The 22,227-nt window shown below is 50.2% G+C and overlaps 1 protein-coding gene across 1 annotated transcript in view; it reads left to right on the top strand.

The window, feature by feature from the left end:
- GSG1L (GSG1 like) overlaps positions 1-22,227 on the top strand; it is a 268,680-nt gene that overhangs the window by 229,822 nt on the left and 16,631 nt on the right. Inside the window, exons 5-6 of the mRNA XM_007988670.3 lie at positions 389-556; positions 21,617-21,687. Coding sequence (XP_007986861.1) covers positions 389-556; positions 21,617-21,687 — 239 coding nt within the window. The remainder of the gene's footprint in view (positions 1-388; positions 557-21,616; positions 21,688-22,227) is intronic.

Here is a 22,227-nt window from a genome sequence, read left to right as displayed (position 1 = left end):
CTCCATGCCTTTGTAGACGCTATTCCTTCTCCTGGAATGTCCTTTCCCCTGACCAACTCTCACTTTTCTTACCAGGCCGAGCATAAGTGTCGCTGTATTTTGGGTAACTTTCCTTGATGCCAGCCCCCTTGGACAGAGTGATTCACGCTCTTCTTGCCTCCCCATAATGAACTCTGTTACATCTACATCACAGTGTGCAGATAATTCTCTGTCTCCCAGACTGTGAGTGGGGCAGGGACCAAGTCTTACCCTTCTCTATGGCAGTGCCTGCTTAGGTACCAGAGGAAAAAGCAGCTGTGCAGGGATGAATGAATGTTTGGTGGGTGTGGGATTTTTCCTGTCCCTCACCCACCCTCACCATGGCATCTCTCTCCTGATCTCTTGGCAGCCTGGCGTGGGGCTCCTTTACCTGCTGCATGGCAGCCTCTGTCACCACGCTCAACTCCTACACCAAGACGGTCATTGAGTTCCGGCACAAGCGCAAGGTCTTTGAGCAGGGCTACCGGGAGGAGCCGACCTTCATAGACCCTGAGGCCATCAAGTACTTCCGGGAGAGGTCAGTGCACAGGGGGTTACCTCTGGCCACCACGGGGACTCTGAAGTCCATGGCCTGGCCTCAGTGGCCACCGGGCCCCAGTCGAAAACTGGAGTGAATGGTATGACAGAGGTTATAGAGGGGGGAGGTGGAAGAAGGAAGAGTTTGGACATCACTATGTCGGAATTTCTGGGATATTTTAATGTTTTATGGATCATGAGGTTGCTTTGGGCTTATGTGATCAAAGCACTAGAAACCCAGAAGGGAACCAAGTTTGAGCATTTACCATTAGGTCCTATGCTTCTTGGAACCATGATAAAGAGATAAAGAAGCTGAACCAAGGTTTCCTTCTTGGGCTCTGTCATGGCATTGAGTGAAAAGAGGACCCAGCTGTGGGACTGGTGATGGCTGCAGGAGGAGGATGGCTTCTCAATGTCAGGAACTACATGTAATCACCCAAGTCTTCAGAGTGCAGCTGGGAATAGAGGAGGTGACAATAAACAGTGGGTGGGTAGATGGATAGACAGATGGCTGGACAGGTGAGTGGGTGGATGGGTAGGTAGATGGATGGCTGGATGAATGGATGGATGAATAGATGAGTGAGTGGATGGATACGTGATGGATGGATGGATGGATGGATGGATGGATAGATGGATGATTGGGTGGATAGGGTGGATAGGGTGGATAGGTAGGTGAATGGATGGATGGACAAGTGGACAGACGGGTGGATGAATGGATGGATGGATGGATGGATGGATGGATGAGTGGTGGATGGGTAGGTGGAGGGATGGATGGATAGATGGATGATTGGGTGGATAGGGTGGATAGGTAGGTGAATGGATGGATGGACAAGTGGACAGACGGGTGGATGGATGGATGGATGGATGGATGGATTGGTGAGTGGGTGGATGGGTAGATGGATGAATGCTTGGATGAACGGATTGATAAGTAAGTAGGCAGAGGTATAGATGAGTAGGTATGAGTGGAAGGACAGACAGGCAGATGGCTGGCTGGATGAATTTCAGGAATTCAGAAGCTGGAGATATCCTTAGGCAGAACTCCTCCCAGACACCTTCTTCTGATGAAGCCACTCAGAGAGAGCATCAGCAGCCTGAAACCTGAAATTTCTGAGCCCTCCCTTCAGGGAGTGAGTTCATTGTTACTGCTGTATCCACCTCACTCTGTACTGCTCTCCTGGCTTCACCCAGAACTGCTCCTATGGGCCAGCTACCACTGCCACTCTCCAACCTGGTGCCAATCTACACCGTGCTAGCTGCTCCAGTCTCTTCTGGGCTGTCAGGGGCTGCTGCCTCTTTAGCTCAGCCCACATCCCTAGAGCTGCTGTGCCTGTGTTTGTGGCAGGCCTTGAAGAATCACAGCCTATGTTACTCTTTCTGAGCTCTGTCTGTCTCCCAGGCCTATCCCAATCAGTAGTAGTATCTAGAGGTACCCACGAATGGCCAATCTGGCCAGGGGTCCCTATGCTCCCAGTCTCTCCTCTTGAGAGAGGGGATGTAGAACAGCAACCCTAAGTCAGAGTCAACCATCATAACTGCCATTTATGGAGCACATGTTGTGTGCCAGGCCATGTGCCTAGGCATTTCATTTCATCCTTAAGACTTCACTATGCAGTTAGGCCTATTAGCCCCATTTTACAGATGAGGAAAACTGAGGCTTAGAGAAGTTAAGACACTTATGTAAGGTTGCACAGTGATGGAGGGGGAGTTGGGGCCCAGGTCTGCGTGCCTATTTCCTAGAATGAAGAAAATCAGAGCTGGCAGTGCCTCAGAATCAGGCTACCCAGATGCAAGAGGCAGCCCCAGGATTCAACTCAAGCAGCTGCTCGAGCCCATGCAGGTGCTGTTATGCCCTGGACAGATCTGCTCAGTACTTGCAGTTCATGCGCAGGCTGGGGGCTTCCCACAAGTCCATGTGACTCTCAGCCTGAGGACCCTCTCTGATCCCAGAATCTGCTTTGCCCAACACGTGGGGCTTACTGGAATGCCCAGGAGACTGATGCTGTCAGGAGTTGCTGGGTGTTGAGGGATAAAGACCCACCTTCCCACCCTTGGTTGCAAAATGGCCTGGGCCATGCTTTGCCATGGGACTGGTCTCCAGGTGCCCTTAGCAGGGATCAGCCCTTATCACATCCTCTACTGGCTCTGTCCCTTCCGTGTCGCACTTACCCTCTTCCCTACCCATAGTTCCTGGGACCACCTCCCCTCAAGAAAACTACCTGTACCCAAATCCTTATCACAGGGCCTGCTTCCGGGGGAGCTGAAGGAGAAGGGCATTAATGCCTTTCGGTGGCAGGGAAGGCATCACTGCACATCCTTAGCGCTCAGCAGAGGAGGAGGAAAGGGACAGGAGGCTGCAGGGTGGGGCAGCACTGAGGAGCTGGACTCCCTGTGGGGCACTTGGGAGGGCTTCAGTCAGCAGAGAAGCATGGCAGCTCATGGGGTGGGGAGGCCCACACAGGTACTCTGACTGTTACAGGCCCCTCTCTCAGCCTGCCACCGTGTCATCCCCCGGACACATCGGCCTCCTTTTCATCCCTCGGGCACTCCAAGTGCATCCCCACCTTGGGACCTTTCTACTTACTGTGCCTCAGGATGTTCCCGTGAGGCCTCTCCTAATCACTGGGTCTAAACACACACTCCCCACAACCTTATCCTAGATACTCTAGCTCACTGCTATTTTTTATATTTTGGAGACAGGGTCTCACTCTGTTGCTGTATTAGTCCGTTCTCATGCTGCTAATAAAGACATAACTGAGACTGGGTAATTTATCAAGGAAAGAGGTTTAATTGACTCACAGTTCAGCAGGGCTGGGGAGGCCTCAGGAAACTTACAAGCAAGGCAGAAGGGGAAGCAAACACGTCCTTCTTCACATGGCGGCAGCAAGGAGAAGTGCCCAGCAAAGTGGGGAAAAGTCCCTTATAAAGCCATTAGATCTCAGGAGAACTCACTATCATGAGAACAGTATAGGGATAATTGTCCTCATGATTCAATTACCTCCCACTGGATCCCTGCCACGACAGATGAGGATTACGAGAACTCCAATTCAAGATGAGATTTGGGTGGACACAGCTAAACCATATCAGTCACCCAGACTGAGTACAGTGACACAAGCACAGCTCACTGCAGCCTCAACCTCCTGGGCTCAAGTGATCCTCCCACCTTGGCCTCCCAAGTAACATGCGCCACAATGACTGGCTAATTTTTTTCATTTTTAGTAAAGATGGGGGTCTTGCTATCGATTGCCCCAGATCTCCTCAAACTCCCAGCCTCAAGCAATCCTCTGACCTCTGCCTCCCAAAGTGCTGAGATTACAGGCATGAGCCTCTATGCCTGGCACCATTTCTATTTTTTCATAGCACCTGATACAATCTTCCAGGATTTTCTTTGTTTGCCAGTTTGCAGACTGTGAGCTCTGGAATAGAAGACCTCTGCCATCTTGTTTCCCACTCTGAACCAGGCACCTAGAATTGGGCCAGACACCTAGTAGGAGCTCATTCAGGGTTTTCTAGTGATTGACTGGACTGGACTCTCGTCTTTGGAGGCTTCAGCCCTGGCTCCCTCATGCTCTTTTATTTCCATCTCCACCATCATCTTGCTGATTCAGCATCCCAGCACTTCCATGCCAAAGCCCCAGGAGAGAGGATGTGATCGCCCGGTGTAGGTCAGGTGTTCAGTCCCGGGCCAGGCAGCAGTGGCCAGGAAGATCCGGCTAACCTGGCATGCAACTCACCTCGTCCGAGGCTGTGGATGGTGGCAATGCCCAGCCTGGCCCAGGGCCCGGAGTGGGCACTCAGCAAGTGTTTGCAGTAGACACATAAGCAACCAGATGTCCAAAGCTGCCCCGTTAGCACTGCGGTCAGTTGCCACCCCTGCTACGGAGATTCACCTCCTGCGGCATCTGTGGGTAAAACGCACCTTGTTTTGCTGAGGCAGAAGACAGGACCTCTCCGTACCCCATCAATGAGAAGCTGCTGTTTGCTGTTGCCCTGGTTCCAATGGCTCCTAACAGCTCAGCCCCAAGATGAATTCTTCCCAGCATATGTGCGGAATATCACTTTACACATTCATAACTTGAACATTATGCAGAGGTTCATCAAATTTTATTTCCCTTCCCCTCTAAGGAGAGCATTTCAGCTTAGCCAGGCTGTTCTATTTCTTTCCCTTTTTTTTTGTGCCTTCCCTACAAAGGGCTCGAAGCACATAGATGTCTGCATAGGTTTTCGGCATGGCTCAGATGCAGGGCTGACATCCTACAGTGGCCAGCATCCCTGGAGCTGCAGCCAGGGACTCAAGGGAGGGCGATCCATGGCCCCACCTGCCCAGGTTTCCTTCTCTTCCATGGGGCACAGACGGTGCTGTGGAAAGAACAGGGGTTTGGAGTGAGTTTTCCAAGTCTGTCTCTTTGCTGCTATGTAATTTGGGGTGAGGCGCCGAACCCCTCTGAGCCTGTTTCCTCTGACCCAGGATGGGAGAGTCCAGAGCTCTTCGTGTCTCAGGGAGGCTCAAATTTGAAAACCACGTGACATGCCACCCCCAGTGCCTGGCACGTGGAGGGCTTTGTGTGTGTGAGTTCTTGTCCCTTCTGCTCCTAATGCCCTCACCAGACCCCAGAGTGAAGCGTGAGCCTGGTCATGACCAGCTTAGGATGGAGATGGCAAGGGTGTTTCGAATCATGGCTAATAATCACGTTATTATCTCTGGCCCTGTATAAGGCCGTCCTCTAAATACCTTAGATGTGACTCAGTTAATTTCTGCAATGCCCTTCTGAGGTGTAAGTGTTATTGTCACCCCCATTTTACAGATGGCAAATGGAGGCGCATTTAGGGAGGGCAACTTGCCCCAGGTCACACAGCTGGTAAGTGCCAGAGCTGGGATTTAAGCCCAGGCCCCATAGTCCTTCCCTGTGCTGTGTGGCCTCTGAGCCCTGATCAATTGTCTCTGCTGGGTATTGAGCTGGGACCTGGGCACACAGTAGGAGTGAGGGGAGTCCCATGGCTGAGGAGCTCATCGTGGGAGGGGCAGGTGAAGTGAGAGACAGACCGTGTGTGGGTTTCTGGGATGATGCACTCTTTGGGACAGAGCTCATGGGCTCCCTCACGCCCCCACCTTTCCTATCCGTGGGAGAGGCCTTTCTGGAGCCCATTTCATCCAAGTCTCTCCTGCTGTCCTCCTGGGGACCAGGGACAAGGTGGTGCCCTGCGGGGGCTGATGGACAGGAAGGAATTAAACTGTCCCTTCCCTGCTCTTACCCCCACCCCCCACGTCCTGTTGGATTACCCTCTGCAAGAGCCAGTTGCATGGTTGAGGAGCAGTTGGACAGATTTGAAATGGTTTTCAGAGCTGTAGAAGAAAAGCATGTTATGTGTATGTGTGTGTGTGTGTGTGTGCGTGCGTGCGCGCACATGTGTGTGTGTGCATATGCGTGTGCACATGGTCATGTGGAAGGGCTAGTATGCACATGTGTTGGATTTGCTGGATTGGAGAGCCTGCACCCCCCAATTCCTGCCCCACCCCCTGAGAAACATCTAGAATTAAACCCTCCCAGCGTCACCCTGCCCGTCGTGCCCTCCTTTGTCTTAATCGGGCCTCCCGAGGGGAGGGTCAGATGCTGCGGAATGAAAGGTAAATATTTGCAGATTGGAGCTTTCTTGAATACTTAATGCTCAGATCTGGTTTAACAATGTGTGGAAGACAATGAGACCTGTTGGATTGGATCCCAGAGGGAATTCAGCTGTGCCAAACGAGCGACCTGCCTCTCTGGGGAATGTGGCACTGTGTCGGGGATGGAAACCCCCAGAGCTTTTTGGGAAGGCAGATCTTCCTTCCTGCGACCCCTGAACCTCCCTCTGTACCACTTAGGACTCTCTGAAATTGCTTGTTTATTTATCTTCGTGTTTATGTCTGGCCTGTTTCGGCGCACACTCCACGAGAGCTGGGAGCCTGCTTTTCCTGGTTTCCTCTCTGTCCCAGCACCTAGAAACACAGAAGCTCAATAAATTATGGTATTAATTATTAACAATATTAGGCCAGGCTCGGTGGCTTACTCCTGTAGTCCTAGCATTTGGGAGGCTGAGGCGGGCAGATCACTTAAGTCCAGGAGCTCGAGACCAGCCTGGGCAACATAGCAAGACCCTGTCTCTACAAAAATATTGAAAGATTAGCTGGGAGTAGTGGCATGTGCCTGTGGTCCCAGTTACTCAGCAAGGCTGAGGTGGGAGGATCACTTGAGTCCGGGGGATCAAGGCTGCAGCGAGCTATGATGGCGCCACTGCTCTCCCACCTGGGCGACAGAATAAGACCCTGTCTTGAAAAACCAAACCAAACAAACAAACAGACAAACAAACAAGCAGTATTAATTCTATTAAGTATAGTAGAGAGTTATGCAGTGCCCCCTGTCGCAGACACGGTTTGAGTGCCTGGCTGACTTCATGCATTCCGCCCTTGTGGTACACCTGAAGAAACAGACCAGGGTTGGAATTAACATTGCAATTTACTAGCTGTGAGTCCCCAGGTAACTCGCTTCACCTCTTGGAGCTTCAGTTTTCCTGGCTGGAAAATGAGCTAATGCCTACCTTGAGGCTTTGTTGTGAGGACTTTATGAAATGATACAATTACGTTTCTGGAAACAAAGCTGGGGTTCCCCTCTCCCTGCCTCCGCCCCCCTCTCCCCACCCCCGTTAGAGAACTCCCTCTGTGCAGGGCAAATAAGATACACTGCCTGCCTGAAAAGGGGGCCCGCAGCAAGCGGCAAATGGTAATCCTTGGAGAATCTAGCCTGCAGATGTATTTTGTTTGGCTTGCATGGTGATTTCAAAATTCTTAAATTTAGGCTGAGTTTTAAAAATCAGGAGATTTCATGTTAAAATATCAAGGTTTTGCAGAAACAGAAAAAGAAATATGGCATATTCTCACTTATAAGTGGGAGCTAATCATTGGGTACACATGGACATACAGATGGGAACAACAGACACTGGGGACTGCAAGAGCGGGGAGGAGGGAGGCAAGGGTTGAAAAACCACCCATCGGGTACTATGCTCAGTGTTTGGATAGTGGGATCAGCTGAAGCACAACCTCAGCATCATGCAATGCACCCATGTCATGAACCTGCTCATGTACTCCTGAATCTAAAAAGAAAAAACAAAACAAAACAAAACAAGGCAAGAAATCAAAAATCAAGGTTTTGGGCTTTTCATGACAAAGCAGAGATCTGGCCACACTGGGCCCCTGTTCCCACATGGCAACAACAGGCTGAAACACTTGAGTTCATAGCCCCCTGCTCACACCACAGCAAAGTACACTGGGTGCCACAATTGAGTCTCCTGCAAGTGGCTTCAGGCAGGAGGGGCCAGTCCCACCCCAGTGGGAGGCAGAGGATAGAAGAGGCTTCACAGAGGCTGGGCACAGTGGCTCACTTTGGGAGGCCAAGGCAGGCGGATCACGAGGTCAGGAGATCGAGACCATCCTGGCTAACATGGTGAAACTCCGTCTCTACTAAAAATACAAAAGAATTAGCCGGGCGTGGTGGCAGGCGCCTGTAGTGCCAGGTACTCAGAAGGCTGAGGCAGGAGAATGATGTGAACCCGGGAGGCGGAGCTTGCAGTGAGCCGAGATTGCGCCACTGCACTCCAGCCTGGGCGACAGAGCGAGACTCCGTCTCAAAAAAAAAAAAAGAAGAAGAAGAAGAAGAAGAAGAGGCTTCACAGAAGAGACTCCTGAGCTGAGTTTTTCAATACTCATGCAGAATCCACCAGACAGATCGGCAGTGGGTGAGGGAGGCTATTTCAGGCACAGGGAACAGAATGAGCAAAGGCCAGGAGGGGCCGACACACGAAGCACATTTAGGAAAATCTAAGCGACTTGGTGTGATTTGAGAGTGAACGCCTCGGTGGGAGTTGTGCCTGGGTCTCTGATCCTCTTCTCTTCCCATGGTGTCTGGGGCTGGGGGCCAGTGGTAGCAGCTATCTGTCTATCACTGGGATGCATTTATCTTCTAAGAGAGAGGAGATGGAGTAGGAACCGTCCAAAGCCCCCTTCCTTGATGCCAGTGCTCGCTGCACTCCCAGCCCAACGCAAAGCCATCAGATCTCAGATCTGCAAGATCAACCAGCATGGACAAAAGTGGTTTGTGCACAGGGAAGGGGTGACCTCAACCTGGCTCCTTACACATTCACGGGATTGGCTCAGCAGGGATGGGCATGTCAACTGCATGCCCCAATGGCTCCTGTTCTCTCTCTCCTGTTTGCTGTGGGGGAGCTTTGTGAAGGGCCTGTCTCCACATCCTCACCTCCCACTCACCATCCAGCCCCCTCCAATCTGGCTCCCACCCCCTCACTCCACGAAGCAGCTCTCGGCAGCCTGGCACGGCACCCACCCGCCTCCCAAATCGCTCTCTCCCCGGCTCCCACAGCCACTTCTCCTGGTCCTGTGCACCGACGCCGTCTCTGGTTCCCTACAGGGCTGTCTTCCCTTCTGTGACATACAGCTCCTCATCCTCCGTGGCCACGGGGCCGAGGGCTCCCATATTAGAAGAATCCACTCCACTCCACCCGATGCCATATGCGGTTGCTTCCTTGGTGTTTCTACTCGGATTCTCAAAGGCACCTCAGATCAATATGTCCAAGACTCATTCATGATATTCACGCCCCCAAATGCAATCTTATTTCCGTCTCTCCCTCCATAAGTGGCTCTGCTTGTGCAAGCTGGAAACCTGCAGTCCCGATGGACGCCCCTGCTTCTTCTTCACCAACCATGACCCTCCTGACCACCACAAGCCCAGGGCCTTCTCTTTATGTCTCCTTCTCTTTTCTCTGTCTCCACTTCCATTGTCCTAGTCTGTGGCTGCAACAGGACTTACCTGGGTGAATCCAGCAACTTTCTTCGTGGTCTTTGCACACCCACTTTTGTCCCCTATAAACTGCTCCCACCCCAGAAGCTGGAATGCCTCCTCAATATGCTAAAGTCATCAGGGTAACGGGACCCCCATCTTTTTGCCTAAAACACTGGAGTGGCTTCCCGTGGCTCTCAGGATAAAGACCCAATTCCTCATCACAACTTCAGAGTCCCACCGTGTACCCCGGGCCCCTTCCCCTGCACGCAGCATCCCCTGATTGTCCACGGCTCCCCAGCCTGGCCTTGCTCTGGCCTCTGCAGTTCTGACCCACTCTTCTCTCTGCTGGAGTGCTGCTTGACACCTTCCCCACCGTCTCCCCTGCCAAACTGGGCAGCATCATGCCTCAGATATCCTCACATCTGTTCTCCCTCCCGGTGTCATCTGGGTGCCCCAAGGGACTTCTGAGACAAGTCCGGTCAGGAGGTTTCATGCTGTCGGTGGGGCCTTTATCGGTGGAAGGACTCCTTAGAGGTTGCCAAAGATGCGGATGGGGTTTTGGGGTGGGGCCACCACTATTCCGGTGATTATTTGTATTGCCAAGTAATCATTGCTAACCCATGTGATTCTAGAAATAACCAAAGTAACCTCAAGGTATTAATATCTAGAGGTCTCTTTTTTTGTTTGTTTGTTTGTTTTTTTTGAGACAGAGTCTCATTCCGTCACCAGGCTGGAGTGCAGTGGTGTGATCTCAGCGCACTGCAACCTCTGCCTCTCAGGTTTAAGCGATTCTCCTGCCTCAGCCTCCCTAGTAGCTGGGATTACAGGCAGACGCCATCATGCCCGGCTAATTTTGTTTTGTATTTTTTGTAGAGACGGGGTTTCACCATGTTGGTCAGGCTGGTCTTGAACTCCTGACCTTGTGATCCGTCCACCTCAGCCTCCCAAAGTGCTGGGATTACAGGCGTGAGCCACTGCGCCTGGCTGAGGTCCCTTTTTAAAACCCAATATTGGAGAAACGGGAGACAAAACTGTAAATTACACATAAAGATCAAGCTAAGGCATTGACACGCGCATGGCTTTATCTCCTTCTGTGTTATTTTCCAAATGTTTTATATCATGATGATATTTACTCAGAAAATGGGAAAAGAAAAAAAGAGTCTTTCTTAAAAGCCCATTTATTTCCCCCTAACTTGCAACGACCTTTTTGACGTGATGTTATGGAATCTTAATTTACTACCTGCAGTCATTTATTTGCCCAAAATTCCTTTTAATTCCATTTTTCATTCCATTGTGAATGGCTTATTTAAAAATCAATGTGTTCTTTGTCCTCTGCGACTGTTTCTTAGATGTTTAGCCTCTGAGACGTGTTCAATCACAGCTCCATCTCATCCATCTGTCTTCACTGCTCGAAGTTTACTTCTCGGTAATACCTTGCACGCCATCACTCGGTGTTGGGGTCCTTTGAAATCGCCATTCATTCTTGAGAGGAACGTGGTGCCCGGAAACTGGAGATGGCACCATGGAGATTCAGAACCTTCACGCGGCTCCTGTGATCAGATCGTCAGCCAGCACCCATGCACGGGGAGGTGGAAACACGAGATGGTCCTTGAAGTGAAAAAATTATCAGAGGGTGGTGAGAGGAACATCTGAAAAGAACATCTGGAAGAATGTTCACTCCCTGAACTCTCATGCTTTCTTTTAAATATCTGCCGGCTGGAGGGAGATTCAGAGGCAGGAATGAGGTGGCTGGATCTTTGGTCATGGCCATTTGCCACCAGGACCATGGGGAGAGGACGGGAGGCTTGGGCTGGGCTGAGCCCCTCACCTGGCCAAAGCCTGGGCCCAGCAGCATCGACCTCACCTGGAAGCCTGCTCAAAATGCAGAATCTCAGATCCCACCTTAGACCTGCTCAATCAGAGGCTTTATGTGAACAAACTTTTCGGGTGATCTTGGAGCACCTTTAAATTTGTGAAGTACTGGGCTGGAGGATAGAGCAGGTGCAGCCCCAGTCATAGGATCAGGAGGTGGACGTAGCCAGCCAAGGCCAGAGGAGAAAAAAGGGCCTTGCAGAACAGTGCTACTCAAAGTGTGGTCCCTGGGCCATTGCCCATTTGCAAACATCCTTCGTGATGTAAGGACAGACATGGAAATAAATGGAAGCTTTCATAGCAAATTGACATTGCTGGACACCCATGCTTGCCTTTTGTATGCATTTTTTTTTCATTTCATTTTTATTTTTTATGAAAAGAATTTGTTCAAGACAGATTGAAAATTAAGTGGGAGCCAGGCATGTTGGCACACACTTATAATTCCAACTGCTCAGGAGGTCGAGGTGGGTGGAGGATCACTTGAGCCCATGAATTGGAGGCCGTAGTGAGCTATGATTGCTCCACTGCACTCCAGGCTGGGCAATAGGGCAAGACCCCATGTCTAAGAAAGAGAAGAAAATTAAGGGGGTTGGGGGAGTCTTAGTCCTTTATCACAGATGGTTGCAGAAGCACAGCATGTAGGCTGTTAATTCATACAAGGCAGTGGCTGGATATTTGGGAAACAGCCGGTCTGGGGCCAGAGAGAGAGAGGGGCTGGCTTTGAGGATGGCACAGATGGAGCCATATGGGGTGGAGAACATGCCGGGGGATGAGAGCCTGGAGCAGGGGCAGTGGAGGCTGGGGAGGCCCCAGGGCACACGGCAGCCACCCCTGCCACAGCAGAGATGGGGCCTGATAGGCTCCTTGATGATTCCCCTGGCTGTTGTGGCCACGTTCGTCCCTAGAATCAGGCTGGCAGGTACAGCGTGGCCTCCTAGTGAGATGTCAGTTCTGGTCCTCCCTGAAATCCTCCCTCAGTGTCCTCAGAGCCTCCCAGCTCCATCACTTGCCTGCGCCTGCCTCTTCTGTTAAAAAGAACAAATGCCCAGCCTCCTTCAGACCCCAGACTATGTTGGACTATTGGGAACAGTGACTGTGGGATGGCACAGTCACCTTCGACACTTCTGCAGCAGTTCTGGCAGAGCCAGTGATGGAGGGCCCCCAGCCCCACTTTCCATGAGGACCTCACAATGCAGGCCTGCCCGAGGTGGGTCTGATCAGGAATCCTCTGCCTGCTGGGAGTCCGCAGAGTGCAGTGGAAACTCGCTACAGCTCCAGGAATCATAAACCCAAGCTCAGACCTCAGCCCTGCCACAAGCCAGCTGCAGGCTTGGAGCTACCGGGACTGCTCACGAAGGCCCATTGTGCAAATCTCCTCCCAGCTCCACATTCAGTGACGTCACAGAGGTCCCTTCAGTTCAGCCACGGTGGGAGTATTTACCCCACGGAAGTTCACAGACACTGAAACAGGGCTCTGTTTTTTATTGGGCAGCCAGGCTACCACGAAACCGGGCAAAAGTTACGAATCTATCTTTGCTTCAACTTTCCCATCTGGGAAATAGGGCTGGTGCTGAACAGGTACCTTTGTCACTGTCACCTTTCCCTGGGGCTCTTCCGTCTTTCTAGGCACCAGCATCGACTCCCAGTTAGCTCCTGCTCTGAAACTCCTTGTCCCCAGTTTGGGGGACTCTGTCTCTTCTGGGGCAAAGGGCAGTGCCGTGACCTCCTGTGGGTTTTGCCTGCCGTGAATTCAGAGGTTTTTGATACCTTTGAAGCCCTTCCTCTGCTTATTGAAAATATCCCTTTCCCGAGGCAATGACAGCGACAGCTGTAAATGCTGGAATGGAAGAAAGGGTGTGTGTTTGGGGAGGGGTCACCGGATAGTGCATTACAGTAGTTCATATCTTCTGCCTCTGGAACTGGGAGGTGGGGCTGAACATGCAGTCACAGAGTGACAGGACCAGAAAGAGGTGAGGATGACGATGGTGACAATAGTAATAATAATATGATGATAATAATGGCAAACACCAGGCAGTGTTCCCAGTACTGCTCTAAATAGCTTGAGATTTACATTTATTTATTGTTTTATTTATTTGAGAGAGGGTGTCGCTGTGTCACCCAGGCTGGAGTGCAGTGGTGCAATCATAGCTCATTGCAGCAGACTTGGGTGATCCTCCCACCTCAGCCTCCCAAGTAGCTGGGACTACAGGCATGTGCCATAGCACCTGGATAATTTTTTTTTTTAAATTTTTGGTAGAGACTGGATCTGCCTATATTATCCAGCATGGTTTACGTTAAGAATTAGTTTAATTCTTATAACAACCATAAGAATAGGTACATTATGTGCCCATTTATCAGATGAGAAAATCAAGACTTGTCCAAGCACAGGGCTGGTGAATAGTGGAGCCACTGCCCCACCCCCTGGAGAGATGTGACACGCCTGGGGTGCCCGGTTCCACCTGATACCAGCTCTGAGCACTGTTTCACACCAAACACCCCCATCAACCCTTCAAGGACCTTGTTTAGATTTGTGGGTGTGCTAGTCCATTTCACATTGCCATAAAAGAATACCTGAGGCTGGGCAATTTATAAGGAAGAGAGGTTTTCGTGGCTTGTGTTTCTGCAGACTCTACAAGAAGCATGGCACCAGCATCTGCTCAGCTTCTGGTGAGGCCTCAGGAAGCTTTTACTTATGATAGAAGGGGGAGTAGGTACATCACACAATGAAGGAAGGAACAAGAGAGAGGTGGAGATGCCAGGTTCCTTTAAACAACCAGCTCTCTCCTGAACTAATGAGAACTCACTTATTACCAAGCCTTTCATGAGGGACCAAAATACTTCCCACCAGGCCCCACCTCCAACATTGGGGATCACATTTCAGCATGAGATTTAGAGGGGACAGATATCCAAACCGTATCAGTGGATGTTTCTTACACCACCACCATCTAATTTAAAAAGCAAATCTGGCTGGGTGCAATGGCGCAGGCCTATAATCCTAGCACTTTAGGAGGCTGAGGCAGGAGGATCGCTTGAAGCCAGGAGGTAGAGGCTGCAGTGATCTATGATTGTACCACTGCACACAAGCCTGGGTGACAGAGTGAGACCCTGTCAAAAGAAAAAAAAAAAAGTAAATCTGTCTTCATGTCCTCAGAAAATGCATAATGCTTCCTGCAGGAAATTACAGTTCAGACCAAAGGAAATTGTCACCTAGTGACATTTAACATTGCTCCTTTTTCAGCAGGGAGCTCAGCATTGCTGATGACCCTTGGCTACCTCCCCTGTGGGCTGCTCTTAGCTTCAAACTGTTTTTCCTCCTTCCCTTGCCTCCCCTCCTCCTTCCCTCTCTCCCTTCCTTTTTTTTTTTTTTTTTTTTTTTTGAGATGGGTTCTCGCTCTGTCACCCAGGCTGGAGTGCAATGGCGTGATCTCGGCTCACTGCAACCTCTGCCTCCCGGGTTCAAGTGATTCTCCTGCCTCAGCCTCTAGAGTAGCTGGGATTACAGGCGCCCGCCACCACGCCTGGCTAATTTTCTTGCATTATTTGCAATACTTTGTGCCATATACTGTGCTAGACCCTGAGGCTACAAGCATAGAATGAGAGAAACCCCATCCTTCTTTCTGAGTTGAAAATGTATTAAGGGGGCCGGGCACGGTGGCTCACGCCTGTAACCCCAGCTCTTTGTAAGGCCAAGGTGGGAGAGTCACTTGAAGCCAGGAGTTCGAGACCAGCCTGGGCAATAGAGTGAGACTCTGTTTTTACAAAATATGAAAGAATTAGCTGGGAGTGGTGGTGTGTGCCTGTAGTCCCAGCTACTTGGGAGGCTGAGGTGGGAGGATTGCTTGAGCCCAGAAGGTTCAGGTCACAGTGAGATATGATCGTGCCACTGCAGGTCCTGGGCTTGAGTCCTTACAACAACCAGGGAGGCAGTGGCAGTGGTTGTTACTGTCGTGAAATGACCACAGGTATTATGCCCAGTGCACACATGAGAAAACTGAGATTCAGAGTGGCCCAGTGAGCTGCCCAGGGTCTTGCTGCCTGTTAATAGCAGAGCTGAGCTCAACCACGATTCCTCCTCACTCCACAGCCCAAGGTCTCATTGTGCCCAAAGCCTATGCTTGTCCCCTCTGTGTTTTCTGCCAGGGAGCCCCGCCACTGGGGGCACTCAGCCCTTGCCCAGAACCACTGCCAAGCCCTAGCCAGGCCCAGAGGGCGGCCAAGACCCTGCAGATTCTGTAGATCTGGTGTCTTCCTTGCTGAATCTGGTGGACAGTCTCAAGTCTGTGCAAGGAAACCAGCTCTTTCCAGAATGACAACACTGCGTCATAGAAAGATGGGCAGGTCCAGGCTTGGAGCTCAGCTTCCTCTCTTAGATGTGAGCAGGTCAGCAGCACTATGCACAATAGGAAAGTCATAAAATCAACCTAAATGCCCATCAGCGGTAGACTGCATAAAGAAAATGTGGTACATACACACCATGGAATACTACATAGCCAGAAAAAAGAATGAGATCGTGTCCTTTGCAGCAACATGGATGGAGCTGGAGGTCATTATCCTTAGCAAACGAACACAGGCAGAAAACCAAATACTGCATGTTCTCACATGTAGGTAAGAGCTAAATGATGAAAACACATGGACACATAGAGGGAACAACAGATACCAGGGCCTACTTAAGGGTGGAGGCTGGGAGGAGGGAGGGGATCAAAAAGCCATCTATCAGGTACTATGCTCATTACCTGGGTGACAAAATAATCTGTACACCAAACCCCTGTGACACGCAATTTACCTCTATAACAAACCTGCACACGTACCTGAATCTAAAATACAAGTTAAAAAGAATTAAAAGCTGGCCGGGGGCGCTGGCTCACACCTGTAATCCCAGCACTCTGGGAGGCCAAGGTGGGTGGATCAGATGAGGTCAGGAGTTGGAGACCAGCCTGGGCAGCATGGTGAAAGCCTGTCTGTACTAAAAATTCAAAAAGGGCAGCATGGGCGTGGTGGTGCGTGCCTGTAGTCCTAGCTACTGGGGAGTCTGAGGTGGAAGAATAGCTTGAATCCAGGAGGCGGAGGTTGCAGTGAGCTGAGATCTCGCCACTTCACTCCAGCCTGGGTGACAGCGTGAGGCTCTGTCTCAAAAATAAATAAATAAATAAATAAATAAATATAAAAAGTAAGTGAGCAGGTCCTATGGCCTTCATGATGCAGCTCAAACAGTACCACCCCGAGAAGCCTCCGCTGGTCCCTGCACCAGTGGTTTTCAACCCGGGTTGTACATTCCAGCCCTGCTCCCCACCCCCCGTAATTAAAAACTCCCGTGGTGGCTTCACTGTGCAGCCAAGCTGAGAACCACTGGGCTTGACCAGGCGTTCACGCGCCATCCACACAGGCCGAATCCCGCCCACCACCTGCTGCTGTCCACACCCATTTGTTTCTATCTTGTCTGCTTTCACGGCAGGGGCAGAGTTGAGTAGTTGTGAGCATATGGCTTGCAAAGCCTCACGTATTTACTATCCGAGCCTCTACAGCAAAGGTTCACCAACCCCTGGACTAGATAATTATTGGCCCTGCCAACCTTCTTCGTATCCTCCTGGCCTGAAACTTAGCACATGAAGCCACGGTTATTTGTGTATGGGTAAAACCAACAGGAGATCCTTGAGGGCAGGGGTCTCTCTGGCTGGTCCCTCTGGCCCCCAAGCCCAGCACAAGGCCTGGGTCTCTCCTTGGCAGGTGTTACTGGATATGTCAGCTGTTGAGTGGGGGGTTCTGGGCAGCAAGGCTTGGGTGATGAGGGAGGGAAGGTATTGTGTCAGGCTGGACTGACTATCTCCTTAGACATCGGCCCCTTTGCTCATAGGGCCCCACTTCCCAAGGCTGAGGTTCCCAGCAGAAGCCAAGGAGGTGCCCAGCTTGAGGCCTGGAGGAAGATGAGACTTCAGAGAAGAAACCAGGAGAGACCAGGCATGGTGGCTCATGCCTGTAATCCCAGCATTGTGGGAGGCTGAGGCGAGTGGATCACCTGAGGTTAGGAGTTTGAGACCAGCCTGGCCAACATGGCAAAAACCCATGTCTACTAAAAATATTTAAAAAATTGGCCAAGCATGGTGGCACACACCTGTAATTCCAGCTACTTGGGAGGCTGAGGCAGGAGGATTGCCTGAACCCAGGAGGTGGAAGTTGCAGTGAGCCAAGATCACACCACTGCATGCCAGCATAGGCAACAGAACGAGACTCCATCTCAATAGCACTAACAACGAAAAGAAACCAGGAGAATTGGGAGCCGAGGATGGATGGAGGGGTTGGTTCAAGGTCAAGGCTGTGAAAAGCAGGAGGATGTTGGAAGCCCTTTCTGTAATAGGACTGACCTCTGTTGACTTAGAGGTGCTGGACGTGGCCAGGGAGGTGGTGTTCTGGGGTGAGGACGGGGCTGTTATCTGGTCCACCCTCCCATTTAATGTTTGAGTTCAGTTATGACTTCATGATTGGCGATACTCTAGTCCTAAGCACCTCTGCTGATGGAAACTCACCACATGCACCATTATTTGGAAGAGTCAACAAAAATGAGGAAACACCTAAATGTCTACCAATGGGGGTATTGAATATTAATTATTCTTTTATATATAGCTATAAGAAAAAAAAAGGTGAGTGAGATCTAGGTGTACTCAAATGAAAATTTTCTGGATAGTTAAAAAGAAAATCAGGTTCAAAAATGTGTTTAATTTGAGTCTATTTGTGTAGAAAAAGTATTAATTCTGAAAAAAAAGTACCAAACTGCTAACAATGTTGATCCCATTACATGTAGATGTGATTATAGGGGGACTTTTGCTGTCTCTATGGTGTTGGAGGTTTTTTTGTTTGCTTATTTTTGAAACAAGCTTGTGTTATCAGGAAAATAGCCAAGATGTTTTTATTAAAAGACTTTTTTGGGCCGGCCACGGTGGCCCACGCCTGTAAGCCCAGCACTTTGGGAGGCCAAGGTCGGTGGATCACCTGAGGTCAGGAGTTCGAGACCAGCCTGCGCAACATGGTGAGACCCCCGTCTCTACTACAAATACAGAATTAGCTGAGTGTGGTGGCACATGCCTGTGATCCCAGCTACTTGAGAGGCTATGGCAGGAGAATTGCTTGAACCCAGGAGGAAGAGGTTGTGATGAGCTGAGATCGTACCACTATACTCCAACCTGGACAACAGAGTGAGACTCCATCTCAAAAAAAAAAAAAAAAAGACTTAAAAAAAAAAGACATTATTCTTTTGTTGAACTGAAATTTGTCTTTCTATGGCATCAACACGCATTCCTTTGGCCTAGGGCCACCCAGGCTACAGGCAAAATTTATAAGCAGAAAATGTTCAGAGTATGTTCCCTGGGAAGTACAGCCCTAGCCCCTTGGTACAGACAGTCCTTGTGTAGTGTTATTCAATGCCTGACCTTTTTTACTTTTTGAGACAGGGTATTACTCTGTTACCTACGCTGAAGTAAGGTGATAAGATCATGACTCACTATAGCCTCTGTCTCCTGGGCTCAAGTGATCCTCCCACCTCAGCTTCCTAGGTAGCTGGGACCACAGGAACACATCACCACACCCAGCTAGTATTTGTAAAGACAGAGTTTCACCATGTTGCCCAGGCTGGTCTCGAACTCTTGGGCTCAAGCAATCTGCCCGCTGCAGCCTCCCAAACACTGGGATTACAGGCATGAGCCACCACACCCAGCCTCACCTGCCATTTTCTTACTAGGGTGCAAGCTTGTCTTCCCTACTAGGCTGGAAGAACTCTGAGGGCAGAGGTTATGAAATAGACATTTCTGTCCTCCACACAGCATCTGGTGCCAACAGAGAAGGTCCTCAGGAAGTTCCTGGTGAATGAGTGAATGAATGAATGAATGATTGGCAATTATCAATATATAAGTATCTCTTTCCCTTCTACTAAGGATACTTTGGCATTGCTAGCTTGTCACTCTCACTTTCCCCGTCTTCTCCTTCAGCTCAGGCTTCCTGGATGTGCAACTAGGAATAAGAGGTGATGGGAAGAGTCAGGGAACAGAGATAGGGCATTTACTTTGGAAAGGATTGAGCCTTCCTTGCATGAGAGAAGAGGAGATAGCAGTGGAAAGACAGGGAGGGTGGGGAAAAGGGAAAATGCCACACCAAGGACACTGAAGAGAGTTTAGGGGAAGTGTTGAAAATGAGACAAAGACAGAGTGAGAGAGATTTTGGGACAGTTGCAAGACAAGTGAGAGAAAAGAGAGGGATGGAGGAAAGATGTCAAGCTGTGTGGGTTGGAGCACCTACTGTGTGCTTTAGGAGAGACAATAATGATTGGGCTTTTTTTTTTTTTTTTTTTTTCTCTCAGACGGGGTCTCATTTGTTGCTTGGGCTGGAGTGTACTGGTGTAATAACAGTTCACTGCAACCTCAATCTCCTGGGCTCAAGCAATCCTCCCACCTCAGCCCAGACCGTAGCTGAGACCAGAGGCACACACCACCACACCACATGTGCTGGCTTATTTTTAAATTTCTTCTAGAGATGGGGTTCTTGCTATATTGCCCAGACTGGAGTGCAGTGGTGTAGTCATGGCTCACTGTAGCCTTGATATCCTGGGCTCAAGCAATCCTCCTGCCTCAGCCTCCTGAGTAGCTGGGACTAGAAGTGCACGCCACCACTCCGGCATGCACTGGCTTCTTTTTTGATGTTTTCTAGAGATGACGATCTTGCTATGTTGCCTGGGCTGGTCTTGAACTCCTGGCCTCAAGTGATCCTCCTGCCTTGGCCTCCCAAAATGCTAGGAAAATGGACATGAGCCACCACGCCCAGTCTGGAGTTGTTCTTACTTGAGAGGATTAGATAGTGTTTCTATAATGTGATGCCCCTTTGGACTGGACTGTGTGGAGCTCAGGAATTTACTTGGGTTACAAATGCATGTGTGTGATGAGGAAACATGGCCCCACCCATTCTCAGGCCCAGCCATCAGTGGGACGCGTGTGAGGGTCTAAGTTTGGAGCTGTGTCAGAGGCCAGGTGCCTGCCTCCACTGTCCAGGTCCTCAGCAGCCTCTGCTCCATGCTTCTCCTTTGCTGCCACCCCTCAGAGGCTGCTCCCTCTGGGACCACTGCAACCCTGAGATGATGGAGGAGAGAGAAACCACACTGAGAAGTTCTTGCAGTTGCTGGTGGGAAAGAACACTGTGCCAGAATTTGGGAGACCGGGGCTTTGATAGTATGCAGAGCATCTTTAGAAAGTGTTTTATTGGGAGGCTGAGGTGGGTGGATCACCTGAGGTCAGGAGTTCGAGACCAGCCTGGCCAACATGGTGAAACCCTGTCTCTAATAAAAATGCAAAAATTAGCTGGGCGCAGTGGCAGATGCCTGTAATCCCAGCTACTTGGGACACTGAGGCAGGAGAATCACTTGAGCCTGGGAGATGGAGGGTGCAATGAGCCAAGACCATGCCACTGCACTCCAGCCTGGGCAACAGAGCGGGACTCTGTGTCAAAAACAAACAAACAAACAAACGAACAAAAAAGGTGTGTTTAAATATAGTTAAGAAATGCTTCCCAGAGTCGAGCACAGTGGCTCATGCCTATAATCCCAGCATTTTGGGAGGCAGACGCAGGAGGATCCCTTGAAGCCAGGAGTTTGAGATCAGCCTGGACAACACAGCAAGACCCTATCTCTATAGAAAAATTTAAAATTAGCTGGATGTGGTAACACACACTTGTAGTCCCACCTACTTGGAAAGGTAAGGTGGGAGGATTGCTTAAGCCCAGGATGTTGGAGGCTGCAGCAAGCTCCGATTGTGCTATTGCACTCCAGCCTGGGCGACAGAGTGAGACCTTGTCTCTGGGGAAAAAAAAGTGCTGCTTAGTGAATAAAAGCCTGTTGCCCTCCATCAGAAAATAAAGTAGTCAAAAAGAAGCCTCCGGAGTTAATTCCTTATATCCATTATGTAGGGATAATCACCATTAACCTTTTGGTGTATATTCTGCCGAAATAATTTCTGTGCATTTCGATGTATAATTCTGAAAACAAATGAAACTGTAAACATCTTTTGTAATATACCATTCGCACATAATTGATGCTCCTCTTTTTGACAGAATGATGGGTTTGCCTCCCTATTCTGCCTCTAATTGATCAGCTACATGACACTGGGTTGGTCACATCACTTCCAAAAGCCTCAGTTTCTCCATCAATAGAATGGGAGTGATGATGCCCATCTCACGGGGTTGTGGTCAAAATCTCGCAGGGCGGCAGGTGGAAAGTTACTTTGCAAAATGTTCTCCAAAGAAGGGAAGACCGCACTTTTTCAGAGACTGGGTCTCTGCCCACTCATCCTTCTCTTTCCTACCCAGGTTTTTTTTTTTTTTCTTTCCAGGATGGAGAAGAGGGACGGGAGCGAGGAGGAGGACTTTCACTTAGACTGCCGCCATGAGAGATACCCTGCCCGTAAGTGGCCTGTTTGTGGGTACCTCCTACATCAGATTCGTGGGCTGCCAGAGGAGAAAGAATCCCTGGAGATGAGTCAGGCCAGCCCCCACCCCCCACTGCACCCTGCATTCTCCCACAAGCACGTTACAGATGAGGAAACTGAGTCTGGTGTCTCAGGGTAGCAAGCCCCTGCACGCAGCTCTCCCCACAGCTTTCCCAGTCGGGGTGGGATGCTAAGAAAGGAAGGAAGAGACTGGAGTTCCAGGCAGGCAGGGAAAACCCAGCTCAAGGCCAGGCCTGGGTTAGCCACTGGCCTGAGGGAGGACAGTCCTGGCTAGAAGGAGCTGAGGCAGGGAGGTGACCGTGGACAGGAGTCGTTTGAGCTGTGGATACTCTTGGCAGCTTAGATGCATTCACTTCAAACACTTTGCTGTGGGGCACACCATGAGGCAGAATCTAGGGCACTGCTCAAAAAACAAATGTCAGGATCAGAAAGCAAAGCAGAGAAGAACCAAGGTAAGATTAAAGTTAAAATGGTCAGATCTTGGCTGAGCCTGC

This window comes from Chlorocebus sabaeus, chromosome 5, assembly GCF_047675955.1.
Source record: "Chlorocebus sabaeus isolate Y175 chromosome 5, mChlSab1.0.hap1, whole genome shotgun sequence".
Lineage (NCBI taxonomy): Eukaryota > Metazoa > Chordata > Mammalia > Primates > Cercopithecidae > Chlorocebus > Chlorocebus sabaeus.
The sequence above is the reverse complement of the archived record's forward strand: the minus strand, read 5'-3'. Positions and strand labels throughout refer to the sequence as shown.